Source organism: Oreochromis aureus, linkage group 19 (assembly GCF_013358895.1).
Source record: "Oreochromis aureus strain Israel breed Guangdong linkage group 19, ZZ_aureus, whole genome shotgun sequence".
Classification (NCBI taxonomy): domain Eukaryota; kingdom Metazoa; phylum Chordata; class Actinopteri; order Cichliformes; family Cichlidae; genus Oreochromis; species Oreochromis aureus.
The window spans coordinates 23,673,833-23,696,844 of NC_052960.1; the positions used below are offsets into that span (position 1 = coordinate 23,673,833).

The 23,012-nt window shown below is 43.4% G+C and overlaps 1 protein-coding gene across 1 annotated transcript in view; it reads left to right on the plus strand.

Moving 5' to 3' along the window:
- The window catches only part of gfra4a (GDNF family receptor alpha 4a), a 157,804-nt gene that overhangs the window by 113,331 nt on the left and 21,461 nt on the right, over positions 1–23,012 (plus strand). Inside the window, exons 3-5 of the mRNA XM_039602997.1 lie at positions 1,028–1,309; positions 7,650–7,730; positions 19,552–19,891. Coding sequence (XP_039458931.1) covers positions 1,028–1,309; positions 7,650–7,730; positions 19,552–19,891 — 703 coding nt within the window. The remainder of the gene's footprint in view (positions 1–1,027; positions 1,310–7,649; positions 7,731–19,551; positions 19,892–23,012) is intronic.

Below are 23,012 nucleotides of genomic sequence, written 5' to 3' on the forward strand. Positions count from 1 at the left end.
AATCTGTAACAAATATGACACTTTGTTTTGACTGGAGCTGAAACGCTTCAGTGTAATTTAGAACACGTCAGAATGTATTGGTGAGATACAAGTTTCATCAAAACCTAGTCAGTGGCACCAGATGGATTTCATGTGACATGTGTATGAATTCATGAATAATATAGCGCACCCCTCGGGTTTATGAATGTAATTTTTTTGTTTTTTTTTTAACTGGCAAGAGGAATCATTGACCGTGTTTGATGGCTGCTGACGAGGGATGCGAAAATGTAATCCAATTATTAAATTCAGCTCAATTGCTTTGTCTTAGAGATGAACCAGCGAGTCGTAAATACTTTGCATTTATTTACGGCAGTTTGTTTTGATTCGCTTAAAGGAGCAAACCCATCAGCTACGCACGTCAAAGTCAGCTCTCTCATCACAGGAGGAGCATATAAAAAGTTATGAATCCCCACTGTAAGTCTGGAGAGCTTTAACTACTCTAGCGCACAAATTAGCCATGAACATTTTTTGATTATCCCTCATGATAGTGTGCCGACAAGTTTCACATTATGGGACACGGGCACTACAAGTTTATGACAAACATGAGGGGCGCACAAGTGGACTTTTATCGGGAGCTTGACTCATATTAAGGACTGAAGGTCATCCTCTGTTGCGAGTGCGTACTAAATTAGCTTTTAATTTGAAAGTAATGCATTCACAAAGTATCAAAACAGCTTTGTAGGGGAGTACAGAAAATGAGCCAGTGAGATCAATAATTAAACAAACACGGGGATGGTGGCTACACCTGTATAAACAGGAGGGCAAAATATGTTGGTTGACCTTTTGTCTGTTAACTCTCTAACCTCGAAGTAACTAAGTCAAAGTCTTTTGTCTGATGCGTTTCCACCTTTGATAACTTCAGATTAGCAAAGCAAAAACTGGTTAATACAGCTATCAGTACATGAACAGAATAACAAAGACAAAACAGATCTACACGTCTCTCGAGACTCCATCACGACTCTAACCTGTCCTCTCCCTTGTCTCACAGGAGTCCCACGTATGGCCCTGTCTGTGGGCGGGAGGGACTGTCTGCGTGCTGGTGACACCTGTTCCAGCGATGACACCTGTAGCCCGCGACTGCGCACCCTCAGGCAGTGTGTGGCAGGGGACGGCAGTGTGAAACTGGGGCCCGGGGCGCGAAACCAGTGTGAGAACGCCATGACGGCACTTCTGTCCACCCCTCTGCATGGCTGCCAATGTAAACGAGGCATGAAGAAGGAGAAGAACTGCCTGAGTATCTACTGGAGTCTGCATCAGTCTGTGCTGCATGGTAAGATTTGCATTAGTCCCAAGGTCACCAGTAGCTGGACCAGGATCCAGATCAGGACCCAGAAGCTGTTTCAAAAACTGTGCATTTAATCATTGTTTTATTATTCATTATTAATATCCTTGTAACTATATATAGTTACAGTGAACTGTTGGTTATGTAGACCATGCTACTTAAAACGTATTGCTTTGAATCATACTAAATGTGGAACTTCATGATACTTTTGGACCATTTTTTGAGGACAATTTCTCTAACTGGATTTCCTTCAGTTGACTAGCATTACAAGAGGTGGGCAGAAGTCGGGGTATCATGTTACTGCGATTATCAAGTGTGTGCCACCCAGTACACATGAATTAGACTTCCACCTCCAGATGGTTTGACAGTAGATTCCAGGCGAAAATGAAAAGAGTCATTATTGTGTCGAAAACTGAAGCTCAGATTTCTTTTGTTCCACCCACACTGGATCACATTTATGCTATTTCAGATGCTTTACAACATCACTGTCATTTCCAACACTGAACCCCTTATTTATCATATGTTTACATTAAAATCCAGAGGCCCTGTAACATCCGTATGCTTCTACATTCAGACCAAATGGAAAAAGTTCAACTCTAGAACAAATCTGACAACAATGTAAATGTAAGTACGGATAAACCAGCCATCAGTGTCTGTAGAAAACATTTATGAGGTCAATTTCATGCAACACGTAGACAAAACAACATGCATGCTTTCAAGCAACCACGCCTCTATTGTGCATTTTATGTAATGGAGTGTTGGTCAACCACACATTAATAAGTCCGTTTAAGTAGGGCAGTTGTTCCTCCCCAATAAATATTTATTGATTACATTTAAAGTTCAGAACTTATGATAAATATTTATTTTTCTAACTGCATGTACTTTATACTTGAACATCGCTTCATTGCTATTTAAACGTCAATAACATTTTATGTAGCATAGATAGATATATGAACTTCTTTTACTGTTACTCACCTAGGAACGCCTTGCTAGTATGCGACTGGACCACCTTTTAACCTCAGAAGTGCCTTAAATCGATTCAACAAGGTGCTGGAAACAATCCTCACAGATTTGAAACCACATTGACATGATGGCATCACGCACTTCCTGCAGGTTTTTCAGCTGCACATCCATTATGTGAACCTTTTGTTCCGCCATATCCCAAACATGCTCTACTGCAGTGTTTCCCAACCTTTTGGAGCCACGGCACATATTTCACATTAGAAAAATCACACAGCACACCACCAAACAAAAATGTCACTAAAAGCATATTGATCATTTTTCCCCTGCGCACCAGGCATAGCGGAATTGGAACAGTTTGTCCCCAGTATACCTTCTTTGCTTTCTTCTGACCACTACTCATGCTAGGGTCTTCATCTGGATCGGAATTTTCTTCAGGACCCAGGACAGATTGGCTACTTTTTCTTTTCAAATATTTATGTATTGCTATTATGCAACTGGCAGTTGGCAACCCATTTAATTAGAGCAGGTAGTTGTACTGCCCTCTAGTGGAAGAGAATGTAATTGCTTTGCACGTTACTCATGCCAGTCACTTCGAGTACTTACCAGGTGGAACCAGATAATCTTCCACGGCACACCTGATCATTTCTCACAGCACGCACAGTGGTTGGGAATCAGTGCTCTACTGGACTGAGATCTGGTCACTCTTCATCAGATAATCAGATTAAGATGATTTGACCTTTGTGACATGGCACAGTCAGGGTTAGCAGGAATACTTAGGTGGCACGTGAACGATGCTAAAGATGTCTAAAGCGGGCCAATAAAACCATTACACCAACAACAACAACCTGAACCACTGATTAGATTTTCAGCCAAGGTTACCATGTCCTTCATGCCAACATCTGATCCTACGGTTCCAGTGTCACAGCAGAAATCAAGACTCATCAGATCAGATGTGGTAAAATGTGATTGTTGTTGTTTTCACTTTATGGTTTTAACTTGTGGATGCAGCAGTAATCTGCACTCAGGACAGATGCTTCCAAAAATGTTCCTGAGTCCATGCAGCGACATCTACTAAAGAATCTTCACACAAGGATCTGAAGATCACAGTTATTCAAAGATTTGGTCCTTTTTCTCCTTGTGTTTTTCTGGATCTTTCCAAAGACTTTACATTCCACAGACGACAGAATCCACAAATTGTTTGGACTAGTTGCACTTATGAGTCACTTCACTGAGTTAAGAACCCATCCATCCATCCATCCACCTTCTTCCGCTTATCCGGGGCTGGGTCAAGCAGCCTAAGCAGAGAAGCCCAGACCTCCCTCTCCCCGGCCACCTCCTCCACCTCCTCTCACAAAACATCCTCCACCAAGGCTTTCCCAGGCCAGTCAAGAGATATGTCTCCAGCATGTCCTGGGTCTGCCCCGGGGCTTCCTCCCAAACCATCCTAAGTAAATTTGACTCCTCATCTACACCTATAGTCCTGTCTCAACTTTGTCTCTTTCCTTCCTTGTGTCCTTTCCTTGTTTTCCCTGTTCCATTTACCCTATTTTATTCTTTTAGAGTTTTTTGTTTGTCTGTTTGCCTTCAGTTTGAATTTTTAGCTTGTTGTTATCTTTCATGGGTCTTAAATCTCTTTTTATTTTTGCTCTGTGCCCGACTACCCTCATGGAGTCCTGCTTTTGAATCGGCTGAAGAATGTTTCTTAACCATAATACATTGTTTTCTAGTCCGTGTTGTTAGCATCAAACTAAAAGAAAATCCTTTTTTGTAAACATTAGATTTTGTCATGTCGCCTTTTTACTATTTTAATTTAAATTTTCCATTTAAATATCATTCAGGGCAGCTATGGCATTAAGCTTTACATTGCATGATGGTCTAATAAAGTTGTTGAGCACCGTGTGGTTGATTTTCTAGCAACTTCTGTAACTTACTTACTTAGCACTTAGTTCCTCCTACACCAGGCGGCGCATCGGGCAGCTAGTGATCTCCATCGATGTCGGTCAGCAGCGACTGCTTCAGCTTCGTCCCAGGCAATGTCGACAGTTCTCAGATCGTCCATGAATGTTCGACGCCATGTGGTCTTTGGTCGGCCTTGCTTTCGCTTGCCAGTGCGTGGACGCCATGTCATGGCAATCTTAGCTGGGCAATGAGGGGGTAGGCGTAAAATATGGCCCGCACAGTGGAAGCGCCTTTCTGCAACAACATCGGCTAATGGGCGGGTGCCTGCTCTTCGTAGGACCTCCTCATTTGTTATTCGGTCCCGGTAGGAAATTCTCAGGATTCGCCGCAGGCCACGTTGTTGAAGCACGTTCAGGTGTTGAATAATTGCACTTGTTGAGCGCCAGGTTTCACTAGCGTAAAGTGCAGTAGGGAAGACGATAGAGTTCAGTATTCTGATCTTGACCCTAACATTCAGGGAGGTCAAGTTCCAAATAGGTTGGAGACGTCGCAGGACACCAACTGCCTTCCCTACTCTGGCATCGACATCCCGATCAGAGACCCCGTCATTCGAGATGATGCTGCCAAGATATGTAAAATTCTCCACCTCTTCAGCACGTTGTTGGTTGATCATGACAGGAATGCGGGCATGTGCATAGCCAACTCGGAGTACCTTGGTTTTTTTGGCGCTGATTCTTAATCCAAGTTTCGTCGCCTCCCTCTGTAGGGCCGCGGTCAACTTTTGGAGGTCTTCCTGAGTCGAGCCCAGCAGGACGATGTCATCTGCGAAGTCCAAGTCAGTGAGATTACGCGTTTCGTGCCAGGGCACACCGATGCCAGCTTGGTCAACTGATCGTCGCATGATGAAGTCAGTTACCAACAGGAAGAGGAAAGGGATAGCACGCATCCTTGTCGGACGCCAGTATTGATCTTGAAGAAATCTGTGCAGCCGTCATCCGTCCAGACGCAGCAACGGGAGTTGGAGTAGAGACAACGAAAGGCATCTACAAACTGCTGAGGGACTCCATAGTGGCGTAGGATAGCCCATAGAGTCGGCCGGTGGACGCTGTCAAAAGCCTTCTCGAAGTCAATGAAATTAATAGAAATCTTCCTTTGGTATTCCAATGTTTGTTCAATGATCATGCGGAGGGTGAAGATTTGCTCGACGCATGACCGGCCACTCCGAAACCCAGCCTGCTCTTCTCGCAATCGTTCGTTCACTGCGTGTCGTAACCGATTCAAAAGAGCGAGGCAAAACACTTTCCCGGGTACCGACAGCAACGTGATGCCCCGCTAGTTGTTACAGTCACCCAAATCACCTTTTTTTGGAAGTTTGATGATGGTGCCTTTTGTCCAATCATCGGGTACATGTGATGTTGACCAGCAGGCGTTTAGGAGTCTTGTAAGGGCGGCTTCAAGATGGGGTCCGCCATGCTTCAGCATTTCGGCGAGGATTTCGTCCAGGCCTGTGGCCTTTCCACTCTTGAGGAGTCGGATCGCTGTCTTGACTTCAGTGATGCTGATTTGTCCGATACTGACAGGAAGAAGGTCCATGGAAGGGGCCAGGTCTTCGGCCTCGAACAGTTGGGGTGGCTCAGGTTGGTTCAGAGTATCGCGGAAGTGTTCGACCCATCGTTGGTCTTGTTCAGCTGCAGTAAGGAGGACACGTCCATTTTTGTCTTGGATTGGAACACCGCGGCCACCACGAGCCCCAGTTAGATCTCGTACAATGCAATATAAGGTTCGGGTATCGTTCCGATCGGCTGCTTCTTGGGCTTCGATGCCTTTAGCTTCGATCCATTCACGCTTGTCACGTCGGCAGCTGCGTTTGACCTGTCGGGCAAGATCTCGGTAGGTGGCCATGGCCCTCTCACGCTGGTCTGCAGAAGCATGTGGGTCAGAGGCCACCTGGTCCCGAACTGACTTCGCCAAGCGATGTTGATCTATAAGTTCCCATGAATGGTCGGAGATCCAGCGCTCCTTGAAGCCGCCCCGTCGGCGACCAATCTTTGATTCTGCTGCACCGACCACAGCCTCTTTTAGCTCATCCCAGAGTGTATCTGGGTTTTCGTTGTTATTTCCTTCCGCAGCAAGGAGCTGGAAGCGGTTTCTCAATTCGAGTTGAAATTCCGCTGCCGTATTTGCATCTAGGCGTTGAACGTTAAAAGGACTTGGCCGCTGCAGTCGTGGTTGGAGGCGCTTCAGGTGAAGTTTACATTTGGCAATTAGCAGGTAGTGATCGGAGTCGATGTCGGCTCCACGCCACACTCTAACATCGCTAATGGTGGATGCCCAGCGGGATGATATGCAGATGTAGTCGATCTCGCTTGTATATCCGCCACCGGGGGCCTTCCACATCGCCTTGTGTATCCGCTTGTGGCTGAAGAAGGTGTTCTTGATGGTCAGCCGGTTTGCCGCACAGAACGAGATCAGCCGCCCACTGTTTTCATTTGTCATTGCTGCGATTCCAAACGGGCCAATAGTCGATTCCAGGCCGTCCCGGTTACTGCTTATTTGCGCGTTGAAATCTCCGCCCACGATCAACAAATCATGACGCGGGGAGTTGTCAATGGCATCCTGGAGCATCGCATAGAAACCATCCTTGTCAGTATCGTCAGCCTCTTCTGTTGGAGCGTATACTTGAAGAATTGTGACTTTCACATGCCTAGCTTGGAAGCGAGCCAAGATTAGGCGGTCTGAAATGGGCTTCCAGGACAGCAATGATGTTGTTGCATGTCGCGAGAGGATGAAGCCCACGCCGCATGCATGGTCTTGGGCATGGCCAGAGTAGAGCACCATCTTTCCATCACTAACCATCTTCCCGCTTCCTGCCCACCGCATTTCTGAGATGCCCAAGATGTCCATCCGGTACGAGTCAAATTCATATAGAAGCTGGGCCAATTTACCTGTTTGGTACAGAGTCCGTACATTCCATATTCCATAACGAGTAGTTTCTCTTGGGTCGAAAATTGGTCGACGCATTGGGCAGTGGACGACCCGAGGGCTTTTCTCCACTGCTGTCATTGAGGGTTGCCGATCATCTTCGCCCTGATTCAGTCGATAATGAGATTCACTTGCTGTTTCCGTAGCAGTTGGAGTTTTTACAGGGTGGGGTTGCTAGCCCCACGCCCAACCCTCCTCCTTTCTCATCCGGGCTTGGGACCGGATGAGAAAGCCCGCCATTGCTACACTCACTGAACACAAACGCCATTTAAATTAACTAGCTAATTTCTAATAGCCTGTGGTAATTTACACAAATGTGAGGTGTTTGCATGTTTTGCAGCTTTGTGCACATTTATAGCTTTTATGAGTAACACTACATCCTTCAACAGTGTTACACGCTGGGATTTAGGACTTTGCAAAAACAAAATCTACATTTTGAAGAAAAGCCATTTAGCTAACTACTCTCTTTCCTCTGTGTTGGCAGGACTCAGCCTGGTGGAGAGCTACCCATATGAACCAGAGGAGAGGGGCACTGACTACGTTCGTCTGGCCTCCATTGCTGCAGGTAATCAAATGAGCAGTTACTGCCTGGCCAGGGGGAAAAAGTCATTTAAGTAAGTTAAGTATCCATTTTTAAGAACAAAAAAAGGCTAAGTGGGTTATACTATACTACGTGTCAGAGTAATAACAGATCAAGTTGTGATTCTGCGTCGTTTTGACAGAGCAGATATGCAGGTGGTTTTGTGAAGCGTTTGATGAGTAACAGTCTCACTTTGCTTCTGTCTTCCCTCCGAGCCTGTGTGCAAGCTGCAGGGTGGGTATGTGCTGCTGTTAGCCCCCAAGGCACAGATTAATTACCTATTTACTTAATGCAGCTGGAAGCAGCAAAGCTGAGGTGGGTAAAGAGCTGAAAGCCAGAGTGTGAAGTAACGACAGAAACAGGAAGAAAAGAAAAGAGGTTACATGGAGAAAGAGACAGAGGAGGCGAGAAAAAGAAAATGGCAGACAGACAGAGCTGTTGACTCATATAAAAAACACTTTGTTTTCTGCTGGAGGAATGGAAAAGACAGAGGTTGCACAAAACTGACAAGCTGCTTTTTTTTTCCACTGCAGAGGACGTGAAGTTAAGTGTTTTATGTTTTTCTGACAACAGTTATATTCAGAGAGTCTGTGAATCTTAAGTAATGACTGAAATGAAGTTTAAAAAATACCTCCACAAAATAAGCACATGTTAATGTTAGAAATGTTAAATATGCACTGCTGAATAAAACGAACACTTTTTAATCAAAGTCAATCATCAAATCTATTAAACCTTTGTGATATTGATGTGGTCAGTTAAGTAGCAGAGGGGATTGTTAATCAGTTTCCACTGCTTTGGTGTTAATGAAATTAATAACAGGTGAACTAGAGTGGCAACAATGAGACAAACCACAAAATCTGACTTTTTTTTTTTTACCTACTTTTGCATTTTGGCTAGACTCAGTGTCACTGCTGTTAGCTTGAGGTGATATCTGGACCTTACAGAGGTTGCACAGGTACTCCAACCCTTCCAGGATGACACATCAATATGTGCCAGAAGGTCTGCTGTGTCTCCCAGCACAGTCTCAAGAGCATGAAGTAGATTCCAGCAGGCAGGCAGTTAATCTAGGAGGGCTAGACAGGAACGTAGAAGGTCCTTAACCCATTACCAAGACCGGTATCTGCTCCTTTGTGCAAGAAAGAACAGGCTTAGCACTGACAGAGCTACAAAATGACCTCCAGCAGGACACTGATGTGAATGCCTCTGACCAAACAATCAGAAAAAGACTTCATGAGGGTGGCCTGAAGGCCCAATGTCCTCTAGTGGGCCCTGTGCTCACTGCTCAGCACCGTGGTGTCTGATTGGCATTTGCCAGAGAGTAGAAGATTCACCACTGGTGTCCTGTGCTTTTCACAGATGAGAGTAGGTTCACCCTGAGCACATGTGACAGATGTGAAAGGGTCAGAAGAAGCCAGAGGGAACGTTTGACTAACCTCTACAGGTTAGTTAACGGCACCCTGGCTGCCATCAGGTATTAGGATGAAATTGTCAGACGCTACACTGGTGCAGTGGGTCCTGATTCCCTCCTGGGGAACGACATTGCCTGGCCTCATGTGGCAAGAGTATGCAGGAAGCTTCTGGAGGATGAAGAAACCTCCAGAGACTTTATGTTTCAGTCCATCCAGGTTACCCCTCAGAGTGTTTAGAAAGCTCAGTGATGTCCTGATCCAGATCTGGGATGAGATCCCACAGGACACCATCCATCGTTTCATTAGAAGCATGCTCCGACATTGTCAGGCATGCATACAAGCGTGTGGGGGCCAAACAAACTACTGACTACAATTTTGAGTTGCTGCAATAAAATTTTTGCAAACTAAACTTGCTTGCTTTAATGGTTTCCATTTCATTTAACCGATGTGGCGTTCTTTTGTTCCTGACACATTACTCAATCCATATCAATGTTGATATCTGGCATGATTTTTGTTTCCCATTGAGATCTAATGTATTTTTCAAGTGTTACTTTAATTCCTGTGAGCCCGGTACATTAATATAAATATTACAAGTCTCTATGTTTTTACACAATTTTGTACTATTTAGGTATGTGGCGAGTACACTTTAGTCATGTACAGAGGTGAGGTGAGGTGAGGTGTGGAGTGGAAGCACTCTGTGCCACAGGAGGTTTCTTCTTCCCACACCAAACAAGCTGTAATATTTATTGTATTTATCATGAGATTAAAAATAGTTCTATATTTTGGCACCCAGTAATACCGATGAGGGATCAGTGTCAAATACCAATTTCATGTTTCCAAACCTGAACTAATGCAAGGTGACACTGGTAAACTGTACATCCTATTTTCATGGATGGGAACGCATTTAACGTTGAGATGAGGGCAGTTCAGGCCATAGTTTGCATAATAGCCTTAAAGGTAAATTCAGGTTATGTAACAGGTAACGATGCAACTGAATACAGAGATGCAGAGCATGGCTTTTCCTCTAAATGGAGCTTTACAGTGCAGACCACAGAGCACATAAGCTGGTTTAAGATTATAAGAACACTATACTAAGTAATTACTGGCTCCTGTGAATGCAGTGACTTGTATAAAGTAAAAAAGTATCAAATCTATACTGTAACCAGACATGTACTCCCCCACAGCACAGCTACTCTGCACAGCTTCTCTCATTTTCATGGATCTTCCCACAACATCTCAGCCAGCTTTTTTCAAACCCACTAAGGATCTCAGCGGTGCATTATAGTGGCGATATCAGCTCAGCAGCATTCATGGCTCCCAGAAATGCATAGTGCATGCTGTAACATTCACCTTCATCTCCTTAACCAATTCATTTTCTTCGGGCTTGTTGTGCATAATTTAGTGAGATCACAGATTAGGCAAATTGGATAAGCCGAGCTCACCTGTTTGCACGAAACTGTGTTTGCATCTGTAAAGACTGTAAAGAAATGCACACAAAAACCATAAGAAAGACCAAACAATTCAGGTTTCGTGCTTGTCACCTTTTACGCGCGATCACATGTTTTGCGACCTTATACATATTCTGCTTTTTTAAAACAGTACCTCTCGTTCTGGGCTGACGTGAATTACAACAGCACCAGGCCCGCACTGTACCGCCTTCTGGTAAATCTCGCTCCAGTACCTCCACAAGGGGTCATAGTTGACATCCGTGCCATGCATCTAGACAAGTCAACTGCCAAAACAACAAAGACGTGATTAATGGATGTTTTTCTGCCCTTATAGCATCGCTCCTCAGACAGAGTAATGACCCTTTTTAAAGATGCAAGTCAGAGTCGCAGCTCATCATATTTAGCGAAGTATTCAAATAACAGAGCAGTTCACCCTTTAACAATTAATCAGTTAACTAAAGTCAACTCGGTGGTGCTGAGAAAAGGCTTTCTGTTGAAGCGCAGCAGATGTAGGGCAACAAGAAAGAAACTTTTTTTAATGCGTCGTTGACCCGAGTGTGAGCAGTCCTTTTGTCCTCACAGTGATGCTTCAAGTTTGTCACAAGCTTTGTAAAGTCAATCAGCCTTTTAGATACAAAATGGAACAAGAAGCACTCCGAGATCACAGGCGGGACAGATGATTACTTTGATTATAAAACATTATGTAGGAGCAGGTAATGGATAACAGGCAGTGATTTGTAAATAACTGGACATGAATACCTTGAGCCTATTATCTACTATTATAATACAGGATATTTCTTACTAACAAGGCAGCTCATTCTCTTTGTCTTGACAAAAGTTTCTTTAAAGATATAAACACATTTTGGGGTCAACTTGGACTGATTCTGGAATAGCGCTTTTCTACTCTCTCGGAGTACTCAAAGCGCTCTATACAACATGCCACATTCACACCCATTCTCACAAGCACTTTATCTATACTTAGTGCAATCTAACTACATTCACACACATTCATACTCCAATGGATGCATCGGAGAGCAACTTAGGGTTAGTATCTTGCCCAAGGATACTTGACATGCACACTGGAGGAGCCAAGGATTGAACCACCAACCTTCCGATCAGTGGGTGACCTGCTCTACCTCCTGAGCTACAGTCACCCCAACTTAAAAGAAAGGCAGATGGGAAATGTAAAACTGAGGTCAGAGGTCAAATTTGATCTGATATTTGGACGTTAACTATAGTGTGAATCTTCATACGCCAGTATCATTTCCTAAATCCTGCCAATATACACAAAGCAGAAGACGTTTAAACACAGTTTTAAAAGTAAAAGACGTTTTATTAAAGTTTGTCCTTACTTGACTTCGAAGAAGAGAGAAGAGGTCAAAGTTCCAGAGTTTTAGAATCCCTATATTCCCTATATACCTATTTATTTGTATACAAATCTATGTGTATACAGTGGCTTGCAAAAGTATTCGGCCCCCTTGAACTTTCCCACATTTTGTCACATTACAGCCACAAACATGAATCAATTTTATTGGAATTCCACGTGAAAGACCAACACAAAGTGGTGTACACGTGAGAAGTGGAAGGAAAATCATACATGATTCCAAACATTTTTTACAAATAAATAACTGCAAAGTGGGGTGTGCATAATTATTCAGCCCCCTTTGGTCTGAGTGCAGTCAGTTGCCCATAGACATTGCCTGATGAGTGCTAATGACTAAATAGAGTGCACCTGTGTGTAATCTAATGTCAGTACAAATACAGCTGCTCTGTGACGGCCTCAGAGGTTGTCTAAGAGAATATTGGGAGCAACAACACCATGAAGTCCAAAGAACACACCAGACAGGTCAGGGATAAAGTTATTGAGAAATTTAAAGCAGGCTTAGGCTACAAAAGATTTCCCAAGCCTTGAACATCCCACGGAGCACTGTTCAAGCCATCATTCAGAAATGGAAGGAGTATGGCACAACTGTAAACCTACCAAGACAAGGCCGTCCACCTAAACTCACAGGCCGAACAAGGAGAGCGCTGATCAGAAATGCAGCCAAGAGGCCCATGGTGACTCTGGACGAGCTGCAGAGATCTACAGCTCAGGTGGGGGAATCTGTCCATAGGACAACTATTAGTCGTGCACTGCACAAAGTTGGCCTTTATGGAAGAGTGGCAAGAAGAAAGCCATTGTTAACGAAAACCATAAGAAGTCCGTTTGCAGTTTGCCACAAGCCATGTGGGGACACAGCAAACATGTGGAAGAAGGTGCTCTGGTCAGATGAGACCAAATGGAACCTTTTGGCCAAAATGCAAAACGCTATGTGTGGCGGAAAACTAACACTGCACATCACTCTGAACACACCATCCCCACTGTCAAATATGGTGGTGGCAGCATCATGCTCTGGGGTGCTTCTCTTCAGCAGGGACAGGGAAGCTGGTCAGAGTTGATGGGAAGATGGATGGAGCCAAATACAGGGCAATCTTGGAAGAAAACCTCTTGGAGCCTGCAAAAGACTTGAGACTGGGGCGGAGGTTCACCTTCCAGCAGGACAACGACCCTAAACATAAAGCCAAGGCAACAATGGAACGGTTTAAAACAAAACATATCCATGTGTTAGAATGGCCCAGTCAAAGTCCAGATCTAAATCCAATCGAGAATCTGTGGCAAGATCTGAAAACTGCTGTTCACAAACGCTGTCCATCTAATCTGACTGAGCTGGAGCTGTTTTGCAAAGAAGAATGGGCAAGAATTTCAGTCTGTAGATGTGCAAAGCTGGTAGAGACATACCCTAAAAGACTGGCAGCTGTAACGGCAGCAAAAGGTGGTTCTACAAAGTATTGACTCAGGGGGCTGAATAATTACGCACACCCACTTTTCAGTTATTTATTTGTAAAAATGTTTGGAATCATGTATGATTTTCGTTCCACTTCTCACGTGTACACCACTTTGTATTGGTCTTTCACCTGGAATTCCAATAAAATTGATTCATGTTTGTGGCTGTAATGTGACAAAATGTGGGAAAGTTCAAGGGGGCCGAATACTTTTGCAAGCCACTGTATACTGTAATTAGCATTATTATCACTTTGACCTTCAGATCAATAGATTGACTTTGAAGGTTAGAGGTCAAATGTGGCATGATATTTTAATTCTTTATATGGTACTTTTGACATTACACATGTGACAAAAAACAAACCAAAAACCAGCAACAAACAACTTAAACATAGAAAATCACAAAGAAAGAACAATACAGTATCCACATCTGAACCAAAGAGTAAAACAGTGAAATGTGGATTATTAAATATTAGGTCTCTCTCCTCCAAGTCTCTGTTAGTACATGACTTAATAATTGATCAACAAATCGATTTACTCTGCCTTACAGAAACCTGGTTGCAGCAGGATGATTATGTTAGTTTAAATGAATCAACACCCCCGAGTCATTCTAACTACCAGAAACCTCGAAGCACAGGCCGAGGGGGCGGTGTGGCAGCAATTTTTCACACCAGCCTATTAATTAACGAAAGACCAAGACAGACTTTTAATTCATTTGAAAGCCTGATGCTTAGCCTCGTCCACCCCAGCTGTAAAACTCAGAAACCAGTCTTACTTGTTATCATCTATCGTCCACCTGGGCCTTACACAGAGTTTCTCTCTGATTTCTCAGACTTTTATCTGATTTAGTGCTCAGCTCAGATAAAATAATTATTGTGGGTGATTTTAACATCCATGTAGATGCTAAAATGACAGCCTCAACATCGCATTTAATCTGTTATTAGACTCAATTGGCTTCTCTCAAAATGTAAAAGAACCCACCCACCACTTTAATCACACTCTAGATCTTGTTTTAACATATGGCATAGAAACTGAATATTTAACAGTGTTTCCTGAAAACCCTCTGCTGTCTGATCATTTCCTGATAACATTTACATTTACAATAATTGATTACACAGCAGTGGAGAGTAGACTTTATCAAAGTAGATGTCTTTCTGAAAGCGCTGTAACTAAGTTTAAGAATATAATCCACCCACTGTTATCATCTTCAATGCCCTGTACCAACATAGAGCAGAGCAGCTATCTGAACGCTACTCCAACAGAGGTCGATTATCTTGTTAATAATTTTACCTTCTCACTACATACGACTCTGGATACTGTAGCTCCTGTGAAAACTAAGGCCTCAAATCCAGTACCTGACTCCGTGGTATAATTCTCAAACACGTAGCCTAAAGCAGATAACTCGTAAGCTGGAGAGGAAATGGCGTGTCACAAATTTAGAGGATCATCATTTAGCCTGGAGAAATAGTTTGCTGCTTTATAAGAAAGCCCTCCATAAAGCCAGAACATCTTACTATTCGTCACTGATTGAAGAAAATAAGAACAACCCCAGGTTTCTCTTCAGCACTGTAGCCAGGCTGACAAAAGTCAGAGCTCTACTGAGCCAACAATCCCTTTAACGTTAACTAGTAATGACTTCATGAACTTCTTCACAAATAAAATTTTTATCATTAGAGAAAAAATTACAAATAATCATCCCACAGATGTAATCTTATCTACAGCTACTTTTAGTACCATCGATGTTAAGTTAGGCTCTTTTTCTCCAATTGATCTTTCTGAGTTAACTTCAATAATTAATTCCTCCAAACCATCAACGTGTCTTTTAGACCCCATTCCTACAAAACTGCTCAAAGAAGTCCTGCCATTAATTAATTCTTCGATCTTAAGTATGATCAACCTATCTCTAATAATCGGCTATGTACCACAGGCCTTCAAGCTGGCTGTAGTTAAACCTTTACTCAAAAAGCCATCTCTAGACCCAGCTGTCTTAGCTAATTATAGGCCAATCTCCAACCTTCCTTTTATATCAAAAATCCTTGAAAGAGTAGTTGTCAAACAGCTAACAGATCATCTGCAGAAGAATGGCTTATTTGAAGAGTTTCAGTCAGGTTTCAGAGCTCATCACAGCACAGAAACAGCTTTAGTGAAGGTTACAAATGATCTTCTTATGGCCTCTGACAGTGGACTCATCTCTGTGCTTGTCCTGCTAGACCTCAGTGCTGCGTTCGATACTGTTGATCATAATATCCTATTAGAGCGATTAGAACATGCTGTAGGTATTACAGGTACTGCACTGCAGTGGTTTGTATCATATCTATCTAATAGACTCCAATTTGTTCATGTAAATGGAGAGTCCTCTTCACACACTAAGGTCAATTATGGTGTTCCACAGGGTTCAGTGCTAGGACCAATTCTGTTTACATTATACATGCTTCCTTAGGCAGCATCATTAGAAGACATAGCATAAATTTTCACTGCTATGCAGATGACACGCAGCTCTATCTATCCATGAAGCCAGGTAACACACACCAATTAGTTAAACTGCAGGAATGCCTTAAAGACATAAAGACCTGGATGGCCGCTAACTTTCTGCTTCTTAATTCAGATAAAACTGAGGTTATTGTACTCGGCCCTGAAAATCTTAGAAATATGGTATCTAATCAGATTCTTACTCTGGATGGCATTACCTTGGCCTCCAGTAACACTGTGAGGAACTTTGGAGTCATTTTTGACCAGGACATGTCCTTCAATGCACATATTAAACAAATATGTAAGACTGCTTTCTTCCATTTGCGCAACATCTCTAAAATTAGAAATATCCTGTCTCAGAGTGATGCTGAAAAACTAGTTCATGCATTCATTACTTCCAGGCTGGACTACTGTAATTCATTATTATCAGGATGTCCTAAAAACTCCCTGAAAAGTCTTCAGCTAATCCAAAATGCTGCAGCAAGAGTCCTGACAGGGACTAGAAAGAGAGAGCATATTTCTCCTGTTTTGGCTTCCCTTCATTGGCTTCCTGTTAAATCCAGAATTGAATTCAAAATCCTGCTCCTCACATACAAGGTCTTAAATAATCAGGCCCCATCTTATCTTAATGACCTTGTGGTACCATATTACCCTAATAGAGCACTTCGCTCTCGCTCTGCAGGCCTACTTGTGGTTCCTAGAGTATTTAAAAGTAGAATGGGAGGCAGAGCCTTCAGTTTTCAGGCCCCTCTTCTGTGGAACCAGCTTCTAGTTTGGATTCGGGAGACAGACACTATCTCTACTTTCAAGATTAGGCTTAAAACTTTCCTTTTGCTAAAAAGCATATAGTTAGGGCTGGACCAGGTGACCCTGAATCCTCCCTTAGTTATGCTGCAATAGACGTAGGCTGCCGGGGATTCCCATGATGCATTGAGTTTTTCCTTTCCAGCCACTCACTATGTGTTAATAGACCTCTCTGCATCGAATCATATCTGTTATTAATTTCTGTCTCTCTTCCACAGCATGTCTTTCATCCTGTTTTCCTTCTTCACCCCAACCAATCACAGCAGATGGCCCCGCCCCTCCCTGAGCCTGGTTCTGCCGAAGGTTTCTTCCTGTTAAAAGGGAGTTTTTCCTTCCCACTGTCGCCAAAGTGCTTGCTCATAGGGGTCATATGATATGATTGTTGGGGTTTTCTGTATTTATTATTGTGCGATCTATTGTACAATATAAAGCGCCTTGAGGCGACTTTTGTTGTGATTTGGCGCTATATAAATAAAATTGAATTGAATTGAATTGAATTGAACATCTGTAAGAATCATAGTTTCTAAGTTATGAGGCTTTTTGTCTGTTTTCCACCAATAAATCTTTAAGTTCACCTTGAAGACCTTGGTGGATTTACGCCAAATTTGAATGGCTTGTTAATATGACCCCACTCTACACCCCTACAAAGTTTTATCAGAGTCCATTATAAACTTTTTGGAGATTATGTATCGGAATTTCAGGAGCGGGACCACACCTCCAAACACGCTCATTCCGGCTCTCATCTATGTAGGTTCTCCCAGTTCTGCAAGCTGTCATTCTCGTTTACGTGCCCCTCCCTCCCTCCCCTTTTCAATTCTTTAACTTCTTCACTTCTATTTAGTACATGGGGATCTGCCAGGCCTGGGAGCCATCGCCAGTCCCCTTCAAGGCCTTCCCCAAACCGCAGCTCAATTCATGTCCAAGCGTTCACCTTTACCACTAAAACGCTGTCAAATCTAAAATGAGGACATGGGCCCAGCGAGTGAACTGAGCTACTGTGTTTACAGAAAGTGACATGCATGCACTCATACGCTACCAAAAAACATAACCTCCTTAGCAAAGGTAAGAACAAAATGCTTGTGTTGTGTTTACATCCAGATCAGCTGAACAGTCATTGTTATACTGTGTAATATTTTAGGGTGGTCTTTAAAAAAGCTTCTGTTTGTGAGATGTTTGTGTAATAAGGATCTGACCACAGTCAGAGACACTGGTGGCTTTAAAGAGAGAAAAAGCAACAAAGCTCACCGCAGAACAAAAGAAGTTGAGAAGTTTCACGTAGCATAATCCACTTTTTCTTTTACTTCCTTTGAACTGCAGACATTTCCACGTCACTTTTTTCCACATGCAGTTTGCAATTGTGTTTTTTTTTTCCTTTTCTCTTTTTTGGACACAAATTTTTTTGATTTTCATAGGCTTAGGTACTTTAAGCTCAGTTGCTTTCTATTTTTCAAATCTATTGTGCTAGAAGAATGGTGCCAAAGCAGCTGAATGTGTCACTGTCCAAACACAGAGAGACTGGCACCACGTAATTAAAATTTAGACGCGTAATCCTGAACATTACAGAATCTGGTCTGAGACTGGATAATAATCCACGGTATGCTCGAACTACAGTCGGCCCGGTGGCAGCGCCGGGCTGTAGGTAACTTAAGGATGCAAGTGTGTGACACATAAGTGTGCTGCATGCTCAGCGAGCCTCCTTTGAATAAATAACAGGTTACAAAACCATGGCGTGAAGGATTTCACACTCAAGCGTGTGGGAATATTCTCCTCCCCAAGTATGCAGACACTGGATCCAGTTTTCCAACCTGCACTCCACCCTTGCCCTCCGCTGGCTACTTGGTTAAGCTGGGAATAACCTGTGCTTTGCGATGGGTTGTTTGCCTGCTCACTGAGGCCATTCATATTTTATATGACAGCTTGGTGAGAGTCAAACTCACTAGGAGACGCAACTACAGGCACTTTACAAACTAATGAGCAGCACTATCTGCCAGAGGAGCTGAGCGTCATCATGGCCGTATTGACTGGAAGGTCGCTTGGGAAAAAAACACACACGCACACACATAATGATGGATTGGGAAATAATACAATGGAAAAAAAGGTGCTTATGAAAGGGGTTTCCACTGCTTCCACAGAAGGTGGCTCATTACTCGAGAAGTCAGCAGGAGCATGGGCACTGAGGGAGGCAGAGATGGACAAAGTTGAGGAAGAATGGATGGGAGAGAGAGCTAAGCAGGGGAAGGGATGAGACAGATGGAGTGGGGGCGATAGCGGCATCGCGGGTGGCAGGCACATAGCGAGGGAGGAGGGCGGCGAGGGAAGGAGGGAGTCAGGTGAGTGAGGAATGGGCCCAGATGTAGGGAGGGAGTGGTGGAGAGATGGATAGATGGATGAAGGGGGGAAGGAACAGTAATTACAGGCCTTGTTGTGCGGCTGGAGAGATGGAGGAGCAGCTTTTTCAGCGCTGCCACTCTGCATTAACCCAGCAGAATGAAATATTCAGCCATTAGGCCTTGGCTGAAACACATCCAGTGCCCGCACTCATACAACATTTAGACACCATTCATGTTCTATTCATTACAGGGAGGCCTATTACATACAATCATCATTTTGGTTTATTTTCTTCTTCAAGACATGCGGGTTTTTTTGTTTGTTTGTTTTGTTTTGTTTTGTTTTGGTTTGGGTTTTTTTTTGTAAATGCAGCTCTGCATCCAAGTGTAGAGGTGAGGGCCGGCGAGTCGATCCTAACTCCAATTAGTGCTTCAAATCATTTGTAAACATTGCTTGGGATTTGATTTTCTGCACACGAGGATGTAAGCCTTTCTGCCGCTCACTCACGTCTTCCTTCTTCCTTTCAGAGTCTGAAGTGACGACAGTGAACCGCTGCCTGGACGCTGCCAAGGCGTGTAACATAGATGACACGTGTCAGAAGCTTCGCACGGAGTACGTCTCGTCCTGCATCCAGCCGTCTGCCCGCTCGGGGCCGTGCAATCGAGCAAAGTGCAACAAGGCGCTGAGGAAGTTCTTCGACCGCGTCCCCCCTGAATACACCAACGAGCTGCTGTTCTGTCCCTGCACCGACACGGCCTGCGCAGAGCGCCGCAGGCAAACCATCGTGCCGTCCTGCTCCTACGAAGACAAGGAAAAGCCCAACTGTTTGGCTCAGCTGCGGATCTGCAAGGCAGACTATGTGTGCAGGTAGAAATGTGAAAGAAAAAAATCTGGTCTTACATGCTGCCTCCTGCTAAAAACATTTCACACATAATTTCTGGAGTTGACATCACTTTTCACACTAAACGGAGAATCATTTTCAGCAACTGCAGCTTCTATTAAAGGCTCACAAAAGGTCTTTTTCCATATTTTAACCTAAACGTAAAATCACTTTGTTAAATTTTTCATGTCATGGTTATCACACCCTGCTCAGACGCTTATTCAGAACACTTGAAATAACTAATCCAGGACAGAAACACGGATTGATTCAGAAGGTGCCGGTGCTTAAAAATGATGCTCCAAGACTTAAAACCGAGATAAATGTTATCTGACATGTTAGAGGCTGAAAGTAAATTCCCACTTAAATGGAGAAACAGGCTTTAAAGGCTGTATCAGCTTATCGAGTTCTTTTGTTAAACTTGTTGGTAAACACTCGCCTGAGGTTACTGACACATCGCAGATCTTCTTTGATCTGTCGGCTCTTGAGGAAACTATTTGAGTCTTGCCTTGTCGTATGCTTTTAACACCAGCTTTTTTTTCTCTTTGACTTTCTGCTTTTTATGCTGAAAAATTTAAAGCTTGATTCATTTTAAATGACTGGGCTACTGAATACCATAACAATCACACAGTAACCGAGCGAGGTCATGAGAAGAATAATGCAACCGGTAGTTTCTTACATGGAAATTGTAGCCATTAATTTTTGACCACTAGCTGAAAGACAAGCTGCACATAAAAGAGATTTGCTAAAGTGTTAGCAAACAGTCCCCATGCACACATCAAGCAGACATAGAGCAGTGTTATTATTTATGATCATTAGCATCAATATAATTAAAGTTTGGTGTCTAGCCTCCACCTAGAAAAAGTGTTGCACGCAGAAATCTGAGGGTGTGGAGCAGACGGATGGATGTCGAGGTGGTGGAGGGGTTAAATCTGTGAGTCAGTGAACGTTTGCAGCCAAATTTGCAGTGCTGTTAAAGAGGATCCTCGACCACTAACCTAAAAAGAAAACGAGACAGTTAAAATAGAATAAAGTAACACCTGATTTATTGTACTGCTCAAAAGGTTTGGGGCTACTTAGGGAGGTCTTTGTTTTTGAAGGAAGCCACTTTTGTTTAGATTTATAATATAACTGAGTTGACAAATGGTAAAGAACAATTGGAGATTTATGGAAATCATTCAGTGTTTTCAGTGCAGCATGCACATAGATGTAAGTATCCTTGCTCAGTTAGTCTAATGCAACTGTATCCTGTTAAAAGGCTAATTGATTATTATAAGAAAAAACCATTATCATCTTCTAGTTGGGTGTCGAAAACATCACCTGCTGTGGTTTTAGTTAGTGTCATAATGCCCAAACAAACAAGTAATGAACCCACTAAAAAAGGAAAGAACTCACATAACGATGTATAATGTTCCCTTTATATAACTGGGAAAACTGGCTCTTACTAGAAAAGACAAGTGAGAGGCTGTGGTGGGAAAACTGAGCAAGAACAAAGGTACGTCAGAGTCTCCAGTTTGACAAACAGACCCTTTATAGGTTCTCAACTGGCAGCTTTATTAAATGGCGGCTGCAAAACACCAGTCGCAATGTCAGCAGTGAAGAGGTAACTCCAGGATGCCGGTTGTCTAGGCAGAGTTCCAAATAAAAAGCAATATCTGAGAGCGGCCAATAAAAGGCAAAAAGATAAAGACGGGCAAAAGGAGCACAGACGACGGACGGAGTATTGGACGAAAATACTGATGACGGCAAAACAGGCTCGCCAAGTTTGATTCCGACTACAGTTTACTTCATAACTACCTCTACAGTTGGTGCATTTGGTCGACACTGAGCAATAACAGCCAGTCTTATTGACCACTGAGGGAACGAAACAGAGCCATGCTTTATTCACCGCCTTTGCCAGAGTACACGAGGCGTTGAGTGTAAACTGTAAGGGTTTACTGTCCCATTAGTGACTAAGCTGACGAGCTTGCTGACAGGTGACAAGCCCAGAGAGCTAAGTTGCAAGTTGCCTCAAGTTGATTTATTTTTTTTGACCGAGTACAAGATGTGGCGTCATCGTCACCGCTGTCTGGTTTAATTTGAAGTGCTCTGTTGATGGTGGCCTCGCTCGCTGACTTTCCCTCAGGACAATAAATAGCGTCGTGTATATCTTGGAAGATATGTCTGGCTGGGGTGATATGTTCATTTAGATTTAATTAGTCAGTTGTGTTTAATTAATGCAATTGTTATACTCATTAACTGTGTTTAATTAGCTCAATTAAATTCTGCATTCATTTTCCGAGTGAAGCAGCCATGTGAAATAGTCATTATTGAAACAGTCTTTCTCACTGGGGATTCACGCATGGTTTTCCTGGCAAGTTGCTTAGAAAAATGTTTATTAACAGCAGTGAAGACATCATCAGGATCAGAAAATAGTTTGCAGAAAAAGTGACCCTCCTGGCACGGTAAGTCATCCGAGGAAGCGTAGCTATTCGGCGTTTATGTCCCCGTGTCTGCGACTACCAAAGGATTTAATTCAAATTTAAATGGGTTGTAAAGCGTCCAGTCAGAAAACTAACAATGCCTTATGAGGTCATTAGGATTCATAGGGCGTGTTTCTCCCAGGAACACGGAGTTCTCAGAAGCATCCAGTCAGCCTCCTCTTACTGACAGCAAATGGTCGCCAGCATTTAATCTAGTTCCTCTTCAAATGTCAGGAAGACAAAGGGCTTCATCTGTCACGGCTATCGATCAGGCATTATTCTCCACTGCCGCCCCGACGGATAGAGCATCTCAAGGCCCCCGCACGGCCCACCAATCGCGCACCAGTCAGCCGGCATTAACTGGCTGCCTGCGGAGGATGCCTTCACTTAGCGCACAGCCTATGAGTTTTACGCACATCATTACAATGACATGACAAATGAGGGCAAAGTGGAGAGTTGTGGTGCCCTGAGGGGATCCCGTCGCAAATGCCAGTCGGCGGGGACCAATGATGCAATATGATGGCCTCGATAGCCTCGCACGATGACGGTGATGAGGTTGGATGTCTGTGCGGCTGGCAGGAAAGGTAAGGCGGGAAGGCAAAGCTGCTGTGGGAGGAAGTATTTATATGAAAGATCCATATTTGTCTAA